This window comes from Pezoporus flaviventris, unplaced genomic scaffold, assembly GCF_033815535.1.
Source record: "Pezoporus flaviventris isolate CSIRO_AGI_PZ_B2104156 unplaced genomic scaffold, CSIRO_AGI_Pfla_v1 ptg000031l, whole genome shotgun sequence".
Taxonomy (NCBI): Eukaryota; Metazoa; Chordata; class Aves; order Psittaciformes; family Psittacidae; genus Pezoporus; species Pezoporus flaviventris.
Window position 1 is genome coordinate 33,975,927 of NW_026892579.1, and position 13,873 is coordinate 33,989,799.

Genomic DNA, 13,873 nt, shown 5'->3' on the forward strand with positions numbered 1-13,873 from the left:
TAAATGAAATTCTCTTGAACAGGGAACCTGGTGTGAAATAGCCAGTGCTTCAAGAACTCGTGTTGTATGACAGATGATACGTGAGTAATCTCACTGAAGTCCATTATATCTGATCAATTAATGATAAACATATATAGAAATCTTTGCCTAGCAGGATATAAATTCACCCATGGAAGAGAGTAGAGGAGAATCAAAGACATAATTATCTTAAGTGACTGAATTGTATACATGTCTTTTGGTACCAGTTTAAGCTTGCATCTTGACCTGTATTGTAAAGAGTAAATTAACATCAGAAGTGCCATCCAGTGACTGTGATTAACCATAATTTTTATTCTTTATTGAAAGTTGATAGTCTGCATGCTGCCAGATGTGAAATTGTACAGTAAGTAATAATTAAACAATGAAAGAGAGTAAACAGAACTTGTTAGGTGTCATTTGGAGCAGTGAGTAGCAAAGGTGGCTTTTTAAGTTTTATTATCACACAAAAAAAGAAAACCAACATACAACCATGTGACCTATGCTACAACTACAAAACAATGGTATCACTACCAAAGAGGTGCTACCCACTAGACTTACAGGATCAGAGGCTTCAAAGCCAAAGGAACTGTGTCAAATAAAGCAGGAACTATTTCTGAATATTACCTAACTGAAGTTCTCTACTGATGGGACTTTTTTTGCAGAGGGTGATTGAGTTGTTGGGGGTTTTCTGCAGACGGTTGGGGAGGGTGGAAATGGAGGTTTACTGTAGGTTTGCACTACTTGTCTTTGCATATGGTAACCTCTGGCAGGCTTTTTGCTATTTGTAAGTCACACCCTATTACATGTATTCAAAATGAGACTCTTTCAAATGTATACAGCACCATAGCACAGCTACCTCCTAAAGCAAACTCTTAAAAGCTCAGTTTCCCTCTGGACATTACCAATAAGTTTTGTGAGGGAATACCTCAACTAGAGCTCATGTATTCTATTTTGTTTGTCAAACATAGCATCAAGCTTTTCTTCGTACTGGATGCCGCATTGTCCTAAGGTTGGAGGACTTCCTCTGATGGTGGTATTGGGCTGGGTTTAGCAAGCTGGCCAGGCTTAATTTCAGGCATTTTTTCACCATGTCTGTACACACTTATAGTGACATCCACTTTTTCCCCACCATACTTGTTCTTAACATGGATGCTATATTTGCCTGAATCTTCTGAGGTCACTCCCTTGATTGTTAAACTGGCATATTTCCCTTGTTCCAGTGAAAAAGCATAGTGCTCATTAAGTTCAAAGACCTTGTCATTCTTGAACCAAGTCACTTCGGGGTCAGGATTTCCAAATACAGTACAGGTCAGATTCAGCGTCTGAGGGAGGAAAAATGAAGTAATTTTAAGGATCAGTCAGATTTGTTTAACCAGAATATTCTCAGTATTATTTTCAGGCACTTCTTATTCCTAGTTCATTAAAATAAGACAAGTATCATGTTCCTGAAGACTGAAAATTAGAGGGTTTAATATTTTTTCCTTTTTTGTTTTGTTTTGTTTTTAATTCAGTCTTTCCACCATCATAACAGTGACTGTAATGCAGTAATAGCCTCAGGGTAACATTGCCTGAAGATGGTAAGTTGGACTGTCATTTCAGCCCTGCCTCCAGAAGACTCCTGACAACCCATTAGTCCCACATGAGCTTCAGGCAATGATAGGTTTAAAAACATTCTTGATGTTTCCCTGTACACAACAGGGAGGAGAACTGAGGGAATCTTTTCTGACCAAGGCTTCCTGAGGTTATTGCTTGAGATGATTAAAAATAAATCACTTAAAAAACAGAGTACACAATGTGAATCATTGGACATTGACTCCAGTGCAACTGACTGGTAAAATGGAAATATTTCACAAAGAATAAATAATACATAAAAGTTATAGAAAATGTTACATGCTTAGTGAGAGAATAGCTGAAATGACCTAGTAGTCCATCCTGGTATTTCAGGTATTTTCCAAGGACTGAACTGAGATTGAAGAAGCCCATAAAATTTTCATGGTTGTTCTTCAAAATTTTTATAGTTACTACTGAATCCCATTTTGACCTCCATATAGCGATGATAGAATAAATAACCATTTGAAAAGTAGCACTGATTAGTGCCTACTTTGTCCACCTTTGCTTGAAACTCATTCTGCCTAAAATTCTGTCCTAGATAATTAAGTCAACTTAAGAATTTCACATGTGCACCATTGTGTTGGGGGGGGGGGGGGGGGGGAGGGGGAAAAAAAAAAACAAAAAGCCAAAACCAAAGAAAAATACCACAAGCAATTAGTAATCCAAAACTGATAGTTTCTACCAGAATGTTTCCTTATATTCTCTCCCCTCCATATTCCCCTTTAAGTTTTTCCAAATCCTGACCCAGAGGGACAGAGGAAGTCCATCTGTGTGCATACATGCACGCTTCCATGCAATATTTTTCTTGGATGATGATGACTGAATAGCTGTGATGTAACTCAGAGGGAAAAATGAAACAAAAAGACATTCTGAATGATCAAAAAATTCGTATATTCACATACAGAAGCAGCCTTGCATACTACATGCCTCCAAGGTCAGAGGGGAATGTTGAAGGAAGATTTACTTGCTCTGGTTACAGCCTACAACCTAGTGACAGCGTAAGTGTGTGAGTACTCTTAAAGAAATTATATGATGTAAAGGTAACTAATAGTCCATAGGAACTATCCTTACTATAAAATATTTAAAGGTTTAATAATGCAAACATGAAAATAAAATTTTGGGAAATCATACTAATGACTAATATCATGAGTTTAAATCTTACTGTCCATTCTGTAACTCAGGTCACGTTTCATGACTATTGCCCTTTCAACGTGACTTCATTTGAAAGCAATTAATAATTAATAATAATTAATCAAGTATTAATAAGTTAATATTAAAATCTTACCAGAGAGAATATATATTCCACAGTCATCTTAGATCATTTTGGGCTTGTTCTAATTTATTAAATTATAGATGTGACTTAAAATCATTTATAATATCTTAAGAAGCACTAATAAAGCTTTGTGTCCATATACTTGTTTAGTTATACCATTCCACTGCATGAAGAAAACTTTTTTTTTTCTTTTTTTTAATTTTATACTTCTCACACTTGCACTTACACAGCTCTTGCAGGGTACCTGCTAGCATTTAATTTAAAGATGATTTTAAAGTCTCACTTCCTTGTGATCCGTTCCTTTCTGCTTGATTGCAAAAATCAGAGATTTTCTCTTCACATATTCAGTTATTTAATCCTCAATCACTAAGTCTCCTTTGAAAACTTCTGACTCTACACTTTGTCGCATTTCTTTAATTTAAAGTTGTAGGTTTTAAGGTATGACTGTAAGAGGAAACTGCAGCTAGTGTGTGTCAGGGGTGACTCCACTGAGTTGTTTACTTACAGTTAGGCTGTTTAAAGATGTTGTTGCAAACTGCATTACATATAACCTCCTAAAAGACTAGCTCCCTGCTTTCTTGCTGTGAGGTGCCTCTGTCTACCACAATAAGAAGGTCCCTCATGCAAACCAGTATTAGAGACAAAGGAAGGAATTAACCAAAAGGAATATCATCTTCGTATGGTCCAGAGTTGAACACCTTTCAGCATCCAGTATAAGGTCCACATGTTCCCTGTCGTCCTAAAAGGACTGCTCCTGGCTATCCAGAAAATGGCCAGGTACACGAGAGTTAGAAGAACTGTGTGCAACCTCTTACTCCAGTGCTAAGAATTTCCATACAGAGCAATGCAGCTGTAGTCTCTGAAGACTCACTTCATACAAGAGACATAAACAGCCTGATCAACATGCTTTTGATAGCCAGCAGATAGAAAGAGTCACACTGGCTCATGAGCTGATATGCTGTAGTCTGTTGGAATGAAAGTCCATATAGCTCTTTTAGAAGTCAAAAGCAACTGCTTAAGAGAGTACACAAAAATACAACGGGTAAATAACACGATCCTATTCCCAGTATACTTTCCTGCTTTCCACAGATTGGTGACTTTCAAACTTGTTGTAAGACTGATTCCTCCTGAGACCGACCTTGCTTGCCTAAGATCTGAATTGGGCTGTGCTTCCTCTCACTGTACAGACAGCTTATAGTACCTTTGCTTACTTAGAATTTGCATGTGTCTTAATTAAATGATTACTATTACGTGGTTTAAATTATCTTCCTTTGCTTTCAGCTTCTATGAAATCATCTGCATTCCCTCCCCTTTTACCATAACAGCAAACTTCTCACCAGTCAGCATGATTCTTTGACAAAAACTCTCCTTACCTTCCCGTCCATTATAGTAACGACATCAGGCAAACCACCAATGACTTTACCACGATCTAGAAGTTAAAGAAAAATATGCGGGCCATGTAAGGTTTAGAGTAAGGTTTAGAACTCAAAATTATTCATTTCTTACTAATTTTATGACTTGGCATCATATTAGTCACAACTTTTGTTGAAACTTATCTTTTAAAATGCTAGTTCCTGGATAATTAAATGTATAAACCCACAACTTTTGTGATATTTTGTGTTATTTCTTCTTAATACATTTTATTTTCTCTCTCTTTTTTTTTTTTTTTAGCTGAGATTGTGCTATAGCATTCTAAACTAATACACATAACAACCTTGAAGCTACTGCTGGGCTTGACAGTTTGTGCTTTGGGCACAGAGCAAAGCTAGGAGGATGTTTTTAGCATCTTGATGATATCTAAGATTGAAGCAAGATTTGTTCTGCCATTCTCTTTGTGGACAGAAGCATCTTGTCATTACTGGGGGAACTGATATCAAAGTACCAGAATTCCTAAAGCCCTTAACAGTAATAAGGTTCCCTACTGTGTGCCTCTCAGCAAGCACTGCCCAACAGGAATTAGCAGCTAATCTTTTACTTCATAGGTAGATTTAAATATTCGATATCAGCAGCAGCTTTCAGAGTCAACACTTCCTTATAGCTTACAGTTCACAAACATCTGCAGATACAGGAAGATACAGTGAAGGTTTTCGAAATATTTAAAACTTTAGTGGGTTGCCATTGGAATAAAAAACAAATAAATCCACAAATTAGTATTATTGCAGTATTATATGCCAACAGAGGATTTCTGCAGCCACAGAACTCTGAAAGCTATGGCAGCATATGATGATGGATGCCTTACAGAGAACACTTGTCTAGATTGTAGAACATTTTTGATAAAATGTAAAATAAACTTACTCTTCTCAGCAAAAGCAGCTGCCCTAAAATTGTTGAGGAAGGGGAAAAGAAATAATTATTGTTATTAATAAAATTATTAATGATTTTTTTTCTTGCAAGTAAAGACACTGTTGCTACAGCATTAAAATGCAACAGATGAAGCACTTACTTGAGTCTCTGGAATTCTGCAAATGCATCATCAAAAGCTGTAACAAAAAAATTGAGAGAGTTTTGCCCATTAACATAACTTGCACTTGGGGCTCAGTATAAACATTTAAACAGATATCCATGTTAAAGCTCTTTTAAAATCCATACAGGGTTACACAGTAGCAAAACGGAAAACCAAGATTCTGAAGCCCCATGCCATTTGTGGTAGAAACCGATAAAATCTAAAATTATCATAACAGTTATTCAACTAAACTACAACAGGTTCTGACCACATGCCTTCTGGTTTTACCATCATTCCTCACGTTCTTGCCAGTAAATTCTGTTTAATCCAAAAAAAGTCACCATAGAAGTATGGTCTTCTAAATGTACCTTGCCCAGACAGATCAAGTGTGCGTTTGTAGGATTCCTTGTTGCCAAAGATCTCAATGGTATAGTTCCCCTTATCCTTTTCAGTGGGATCACGTATCTGCAGCCAGGCAACATTCTCTCCACCTCCAATCTTCATCTTTTCACTAGAAGAAATCTTAGATTCCCTAGAAAAAAAACAGAAATGTTTATGAACATTCTTCTAATATATATATTCTCCATAAGAGATCATCTGTAAATTACAAAGAATAGCATCCCATTCCTAATCTACAAATTAGGAGCAATTTCCCAGAAGATTCATTTCTTTCATGTAGGGGTATAAAACACTTTGGAGGACTAGCTTGAGCTTAAATGCCAAGGATTTATTTGTTCATCTTCTGCTCATTACCCTTCTCTCCATATATACAATCAGCTTTGTTTATCTTATTGCACATACATGTGAGTATGTGCATAAATTTAGAGTTCTGTACATTTCATACACATTAACATAGAATACATCACAGTAGCAAACTAGAAGCAAAACATCTTTTCTGATGAGTAAAAAAAAACTTTAGCTTTCATTAACTTCAAAAATTAAGAAAACAAAATATTTGCATAGAATGTATTTCTCTTGCATCAAGTCAAAATATAACTTTGGTGGGTTTTTTAAGAACAAGAAGCAAATTTTCTAACTGAATTAATAAAAAGGTTTTAAAAAACAGTGGCATTATATTGACTTAGTGGCATTATATTGACTTATCATCCCTTTCTCAGCTAAGAATATAAGAAATGCCCTACTGATTCAGATCAGGGGTTCTTCTGGTCCATAATCTGTCATGTAGAGTGGAAATAGAAAAAGCTATTTAATGAGAGCATGCAAAGCAGGACACTTTTAACGCCTTGAAGAAAAGTTCTCTTCCACTCACTAACTAAAGAAATATTTCTTTTATCCTTCCTCCCCAAGCATATTAACTGGAATTTTTAATAGATGAAGTCAGCATTAGTTTCCCTTTGATCATGTTTTTTATTTGTCCAGACAGCGCTGATTTGGCTTCATAGCAAAAGTGACTTTGATAGGGAGGGGAATTTTCACTATTTCCTCTTCTGTAAGATGACTGTATTGAGTTTAGCGTACCAAATTAGATACCTGGAGAGAAACTACTACCTTAGAAAATACTAAACATAATATTCCCCAATGTGCCTTGAGAGGATGATCCATGCTGGCTTTAGGACTTGTATTATGTTCCCTGTTATGCAGTGTGTTGGATGATTCAAAACAAGCTAGAAATCTGCATGTTGTGTTATATGATGTGCAGATAATGGTAAAAAAACATAGATTGTCTAGCCTTTCATTTAAAAATAAATTAAATAAAAAGTTGCATAGAACCCCTTTTAAAAAAGCAGGGAAGTTTGGAGAGGCTGGGGGTACTTGTTTGGTTTGTTTGTTTTAGTCTTTGTTTTAGCTTTAATAACTCTGGCTTATAATCACTGTATTCAAGGAAGGACTGAAATTTTATTGGTTCACAATTTGTGTTGAATGATCTTCAAGATCACCTCAAGGGAGGTGTCTGTATGTAAACATATATATGCATACTAATATTTCCAGGTAAGCCATGTAACGTTCTCTGGTTTTATATTTCCATGAACTGGATGGTGGCATGATCTAAGTCACTTTTAAAACTCAAGCAGATATTGTAAAAGGAAGATTTACTGAAAAAAGAAGCAGAACCTACTGAATACAAAGCCGGAGTTATGAGTACAGCTGCACACCCTTTCAGAAGTGTTCTCAAGTTCCCTGAATCTGATAGTCACTGACACTTTTCTGGTGTTCCTGCCTTCGTAGAAATTAAGCGCTGGACAGCATTGCAAAACTAGAACGACATGCTGACAAACCAGCCTCTTCCTTGTCCAAGTCAGACCAGTTCACTGTGTGTCATCTTTGTATGTCATCAAGGAATGTGAAAGTTGAAAATGAAGAGATTTTAAGTCCTTCCAAACCTTAGATGCAGTTTCAAACAAATGAGGGCCTGTCATAGCTAAGCATTTGAGCACACATTTAACTGTAAATACACAGATGAGTAGAGTGCTTCTAAAGTCAAAGATTAATTTAACATGATGGTGGACAAATATCGTGAACTTTAATTTCTGGTTGTATTCTCAGCTCAGAGGGCTACTCTCAAAGTATTTTGTGCCCCACTGAATATTTTTTTGAAGAGGAACAGAATTAAGATATTTTTAATATATCTAAATTAAGATATTTTAGAATCATAGAATCATAGAATAGTTAGGGTTGGAAAGGACCTTAAGATCATCAAGTTCCAACCCCCCCTGCCATGGGCAGGGACACCTCACACTAAACTATATCACCCAAGGCCTCGTCCAACCTGGTCTTGAACACTGCCAGGGATGGAGCATTCACAACCTCCCTGGGCAACCCATTCCAGCGCCTCACCACACTAACAGGAAAGAATCTCCTCCTTATATCCAACCTAAACTTCACCTGTTTAAGTTTGAACCCATTACCCCTTGTCCTATCACTACAGTCCCTAATGAAGAGTCCCTCCCCAGCATCCCTATAGCCCCCCTTCAGATACTGGAAGGCTGCTAGGAGGTCTCCACACAGCCTTCTCTTCTCCAGGCTGAACAGCCCCAACTTCCTCAGCCTGTCTTCATACAGGAGGTGCTCCAGTCCCCTGATCATCCTCGTGGCCTTCCTCTGGACTTGTTCCAACAGTTCCATGTCCTTTTTATGTTGAGGACACCAGAATTGCACACAATACTGCAAGTGAGGTCTCACAAGAGCAGAGTAGAGGGGCAGGATCACCTCCTTCGACCTGCTGGTTACGCTCCTTTTGATGTAGCCCAGGATACAGTTGGCTTTCTGGGCTGCAAGCTCACACTAAAGCTGGCTCATGTTCATTTTCTCATCAACCAGCACCCCAAATCCTTCTCTGCAGGGCTGCTGTGAATCTCTTCTCTGGCCAACCTGTAGCTGTGCCTGGGATTGCTCCGACCCAGGTGTAGGGCCTTGCACTTGTCATGGTTAAATTTTTTGAATTTTTAAAATTAAATTTTGTGTTACTTAAAACTATATCTGTTTGGGAAAAAAAGTCCTTTCTTAATATAGGCTTTTAGTAAACTGTGAGAGCAGGTCTTTGGTATTCACCTAGTACCAGAGGAGAATTTAATCCATTTAAAGAAAAGGGCAGCATAGAAAACTATGCTCAAATAGATTACTATCTTTGAACCATACAGACAATATAGTGGACGACAAACAATCTCATGTTGACTAAGAGGCTGGAATACTGTAAATTCTTTTTTTTCTGCCTACTACAATCCTCCTGATAAGTGTCGGTTGGCTGTCTGTTAATATTTGTCTTTTAATATTGGCTGTTAATACTTCTTTTTCGGAGTGTACTATCTATGTGAAAAGAGAATGGACAGAAAAAATCATTAATGTGGTCTAGTTACTAAATAAATGGCACACTGCAGTAAATCATATAAATAAAACCAGTAAAATTGCATAAAGACTGATTTTTTCTCATATAAAATTGAAAAAAATATTCTCATGTACCTGTGAGACCAGTTGATTTTCATTTCTTCATTGTAGTACTTCAAGAAACACTGTAGCGTTATTCCTTCATCAGTGCAAAGGATCTTCAGTGGAGAGGCTGACTTACCTATGTGAAATAGGATATATACAGATCAAACAGGATAGTGGAATGAAAAGGGGAAAGTCAAATGGACTACTTGTACTGTCAGGTCAAAAAATGAAAATAAAAATCTGGACGATTCTCAACTACCTCAAAGAGACAATTGTTCATGTCTCTCAAAGGAGATCTGCTGGTTTATATCATGTGAAAGTTTGGTATAAGTTTATGGTTTTATTGTCATTTACAAGCATTATGACTAGCAAGATCTGTTGTGAAATAAGCTAGTCATGTAATTGCCATGAAACTGTAGTGTCACGATTCTAACTGCACAAAAATTTTCTCCTTGTGCAACCCCTGTTCCTTCAGTGGAATGCCACCCAACTTCTCACTGGGAGCAGGATCAGCATCTTATTCTCTCTGTATCAAGGTTCACTTAGTTATGGGAAGAAAATTACTGCTACAGCATTGTCACAGTATCTAAATCAAATGATCCAGGTGGAATAATATGTTGACCCCTTTAAATAGTGTCAATTAGCAAGGTCAACTGCTAATTCAGAAACTTAATAACATGTATGTAATAATATAAGCATTATGACCCTCAAAGATTTCCCACTTATAATAAAAATTGTCTGCCTCAGGCTCAGGTGACTTTAATATAAAAAACTTATAAGGAAATCCAAGACAGCATTTACTTACCACTGACTTCGCTCAGTGCCAGAATTATATCATCATACACTGAGGAGAAAAAAAAAAAAAAAAAATGCGCCATCAAAATTCAATCAGAACATAGTGTTGTTATGTAAAATTTAATTAAAGAAACACGGGAAATTTGCACATCCTTGGGTAAAGAAAACCATTAAAATTGCAACAGGCGTATGGGGCAAATTACAGACTGAGTACAACATATGAATTCTGTGCTGCGTCACTCAGTATCTGCACTGTGTGTGGAGTGAGCTGACTGCTGTCAAATCTTTCTCTTTTTCTTTGTACCCCTCAGGCCAGGAACAATAAAAGGTCATTAAAACTGGATAGCTCCCATTCAAAGGACAGTAGAGGGGAAATAGAAATTATGACATTCTAGGTGAAAATAGTTTTCACCTGCTCCCTGTAAGACAGCATTTGACAAATGTAAACCCCTTTAACAGCAAATGAAAAAAATGTCATATTAAGCTTTTGCAATATCACACAGCTGATGGGCTTGCAGGAGGGGAGAACCCTGGAGACAGGGGCGGAAAAGCAAGGGAACTCTTTCACAGCAGCAGAATCCTATTCAATGTCACTGCATAAAATGGAAAGAGAGAAAAAGGAAGAAGTGCCATAATCTGAAGAATACATATTCAAGGCTGAAGAATTCTTATAAATAGGGGCAACAGTGAAATGCATGAAGTTCAGAAAATGTTACGTGTATATTTGGTCTGTATTGGTCCCCATCTGCACATTATTTATCTTTCCTAAAATAAATAGTGATTCAGTTCTGTAACCCTCTGCAAACTCCAGTATGCTTCTACTGGCATATTATCATGAGGACATGAATCGCATACTATATACACATTACATTACAGATGTCTGGGAAAGTGGGGTTATATTACTCATGCTGTCTAAATTGTAGTTTTTTTCTGAAAGAATAATGGGCAGAATTTTTACAGAGGAAAAACACCTGAAGGACTATCAAGTGATGATAACCCTTCTGAGGTAAAGTCTGAGTTCTTAAGCTGTAAAGCCACAGGTTAAGAACTGTCTGATATTCATCTTTTCCCCTTATTTCAGGTATTTCCCCAACCTCCTAAAAAAAAAATGTGAAGATCTTTGGTAAACTGAGTTAATATTAAAACATGCCTTTCTCCCTCTATTAGGACTCAGCAAAAAAATATTCATTATTTAGGTCACATGTCTACATGCAGATGGGATGTAATAAGGTTCATTTTGGACTAATTAGTGGGACCTAAGCAAAGAAGCAAAGCTGAATAAAAATCATTTATGTTGGCTACAGATCAGATTTTGTTATAGACTCAGAAGTAAACTAAACTTTTGTTTTAACTGGACATATTTAGCTAGATATAGAAATACAGTAGATCACTGTAATATGTGATAACATGTTAAATGTTATTTATATTACTATCATTGGTATATTTTAGACTAGATTATCTTACCTTTATTTGCATTTGTCTTCATTTGAATATCAATACATACTGAACTTGAACTAACCAGCTCCATAAAATATGCAGTTTTCCAAGGCCCTGTTCATATTAAACTTTTCTGCTTATCTTTTACATATCAAGGTTAATACCACCTTTTAGGAGGCCCACTGTTTGATTTAACACCACAGTTCTCGTGGTTTTGCTGGCTGACATTTTCAAAGCCTTCTGGGGCTACAGAATTAGGCACTGAATTCTCTAAATAGGCATTTCTCAATATGGCAAGACTGTACATTTCCAGCACAGCAGTCTTGCCATAGTTGAAGTATAGACTCTGGAAGCCGGAAGCACCCCGGACCATAAGATGGAGAACTGCCATGCTTTTTTATTATTCCAGTGGTCAGGATATTCCTTACTTGAAAATCCATAGATTAAAGGAATGATATCTGTGTATATCAAAGGACAGGAAGGGAGGAGGTGGCTAATGAGGATGTCCTGGATAGTGTGGGACCTGAGCACCATAAATGGTATGGAAAAAAGGATGGAGATGGTCACTGTTTTGGCTGAGTTAGTTTGCTTCATAGCAGCTTGTATGGTGCTGGGTTTTGGATTTGTGGCTAAAACAGTATGGATGACACACCGATGGTTTTGTTATTGCTGAGCAGTGCTTACACAGAGTCAAGGCCTTTTCTGCTCTCACATGCTCCACCAGTGAGTAAGCTGGGGGTGCACAAGGATTTGGGAGGGGACACAGACAGGACAGCTGACCCCAGCTGACCCCAAGGGATATCCCAGACCATGTGGCATCATGATCAGCAATAAAAGCTGGGAGGAAGAAGGGGGGGTGTTCGGACTGATAATGTTTTGGCTTCTCAAGTAAGTGTTATGCATGATGGAGCCCTGCTTTCCTGGAAATTGCTGAACACCTGCCTGACAATGGGAAATGGTGAATGAATTTCTTGGTTTGCTTCGCTTGTGTGTGTGGTTTTTGCTTTACTCATTAAAATGTCTTTATCTCAACCCACGAGTCTTCCTCTTCCAGTCCTCTCCCACATCCCACCAAGGAGATAGAGGGGAGAGGGGTAAGATGGGGGGGAGAAGGAAGGTGAGAAAGCGGTTGTGTAGGGCTGAGCTGCTGTGGAGTTAACTCACAAAACAGCTTTAGGATTTTACAATCAAAACAACTCTCAATCCCCATTGACAGTCCAATATCAACATATTGAGCACTTTGGTGCTTTAGGGGTTCTTGTAGACATTAAAGCTTAAAAAATCTGAAAGAAAGAGAGCTCTCTACAAAAGATCTCATATAAAAGGGGGCATCTGTTTTATTACAAACTTACTTAATTTCTTGCTTGTTAGAATGATAGAGATTAATCATTACAGTGCCCAGTGTCTCCTTTCCTAAATTGGTGATATGCAGTTCAGGCCTCTATAACTTATGAAGAGAACTGAAACTCAAAGCATCCCCAAAATAATTTGCTAACTTGCTTTTTGCAAGGATAGACCTTTGACACCTCTTGGAAACATGTGATCATTATTTCAATATAGTAAATTGAATGTTACCTTTTCCTGATAATTCAAGAGTAGATACATCATGACCTCTATCATCTGATAGCGTTGCTTTATAAACTCCTTCGTCCTTGCGAGACAGCTACATGGAAAATACAAGATGTTTACTGACAAACTTGATAATACTACAACATTTGCTCAACCCCTGCATGATTTCCTAAATTAAAAAACATACATTGGCTTGTACATGCTTCTTTATGGACCTGCATTTAGTTTTTAAGCCTAAAACATATTCTGATTTCAGTTCAATTGCCTTATGGAACTCTGTTTTTACTCTTGTTCCAGAAAGACAAACAGGATTGATCCTGGTCCATAGAAACTACAAGTAGTACAGTAAGATGTAACAGAGGACAACTTTAACCAACACAAACTTTAGAAGTGCAATTTTTCTTTAACCAAAACTATTACTTTTTTCAATCAATCTATCTATGTAAAGGAAAACAGATTTATACCCTTTAGTTGTCCAAATATCATCTCAGTAGTTTCCATTCAAGCAGCAACTGTAGTAAAATTATATCTATATCAAGTAAAGAATTCATTACCCTTGGAAAGCTCACATTCTTAAAATCTAACACCATGATACTGTGTTTAAGGCAGTAGGAGTTTTTGGTTTAGGTGGGTTTATCTTAATTTATTTTAAAACCTGAAGGAAAATACATGACATTACATATTACATATAGTTTGGATCTTGTCTAATTAATTTTTAGACTTACACAAATCTATAAGCAAGTAAATCATAGTAGAAACATCATATAATTGAATGACAAATAACAAGAGCAATTCAAGACAAGAGGAAAACTTCTTCCCTCCAGAAGGTCTGCTCAAGA

At 37.1% G+C, this 13,873-nt stretch overlaps 1 protein-coding gene across 3 annotated transcripts in view; it reads right to left on the reverse strand.

The window, feature by feature from the left end:
* Nucleotides 1–310: 310 nt before the first annotated feature.
* The window catches only part of MYOM2 (myomesin 2), a 78,501-nt gene continuing 64,938 nt past the window's right edge, over nt 311–13,873 (reverse strand). For all 3 annotated transcript variants that reach the window (XM_061460670.1, XM_061460668.1, XM_061460669.1), the window contains 8 exons: nt 13,041–13,128; nt 10,039–10,077; nt 9,264–9,369; nt 5,714–5,877; nt 5,346–5,382; nt 5,198–5,220; nt 4,276–4,331; nt 311–1,340 (listed from right to left, as the gene is read on the reverse strand). In XM_061460670.1, the coding sequence (XP_061316654.1) occupies nt 1,023–1,340; nt 4,276–4,331; nt 5,198–5,220; nt 5,346–5,382; nt 5,714–5,877; nt 9,264–9,369; nt 10,039–10,077; nt 13,041–13,128 (831 nt within the window). In that variant the 3' untranslated portion in view covers nt 311–1,022. The remainder of the gene's footprint in view (nt 1,341–4,275; nt 4,332–5,197; nt 5,221–5,345; nt 5,383–5,713; nt 5,878–9,263; nt 9,370–10,038; nt 10,078–13,040; nt 13,129–13,873) is intronic.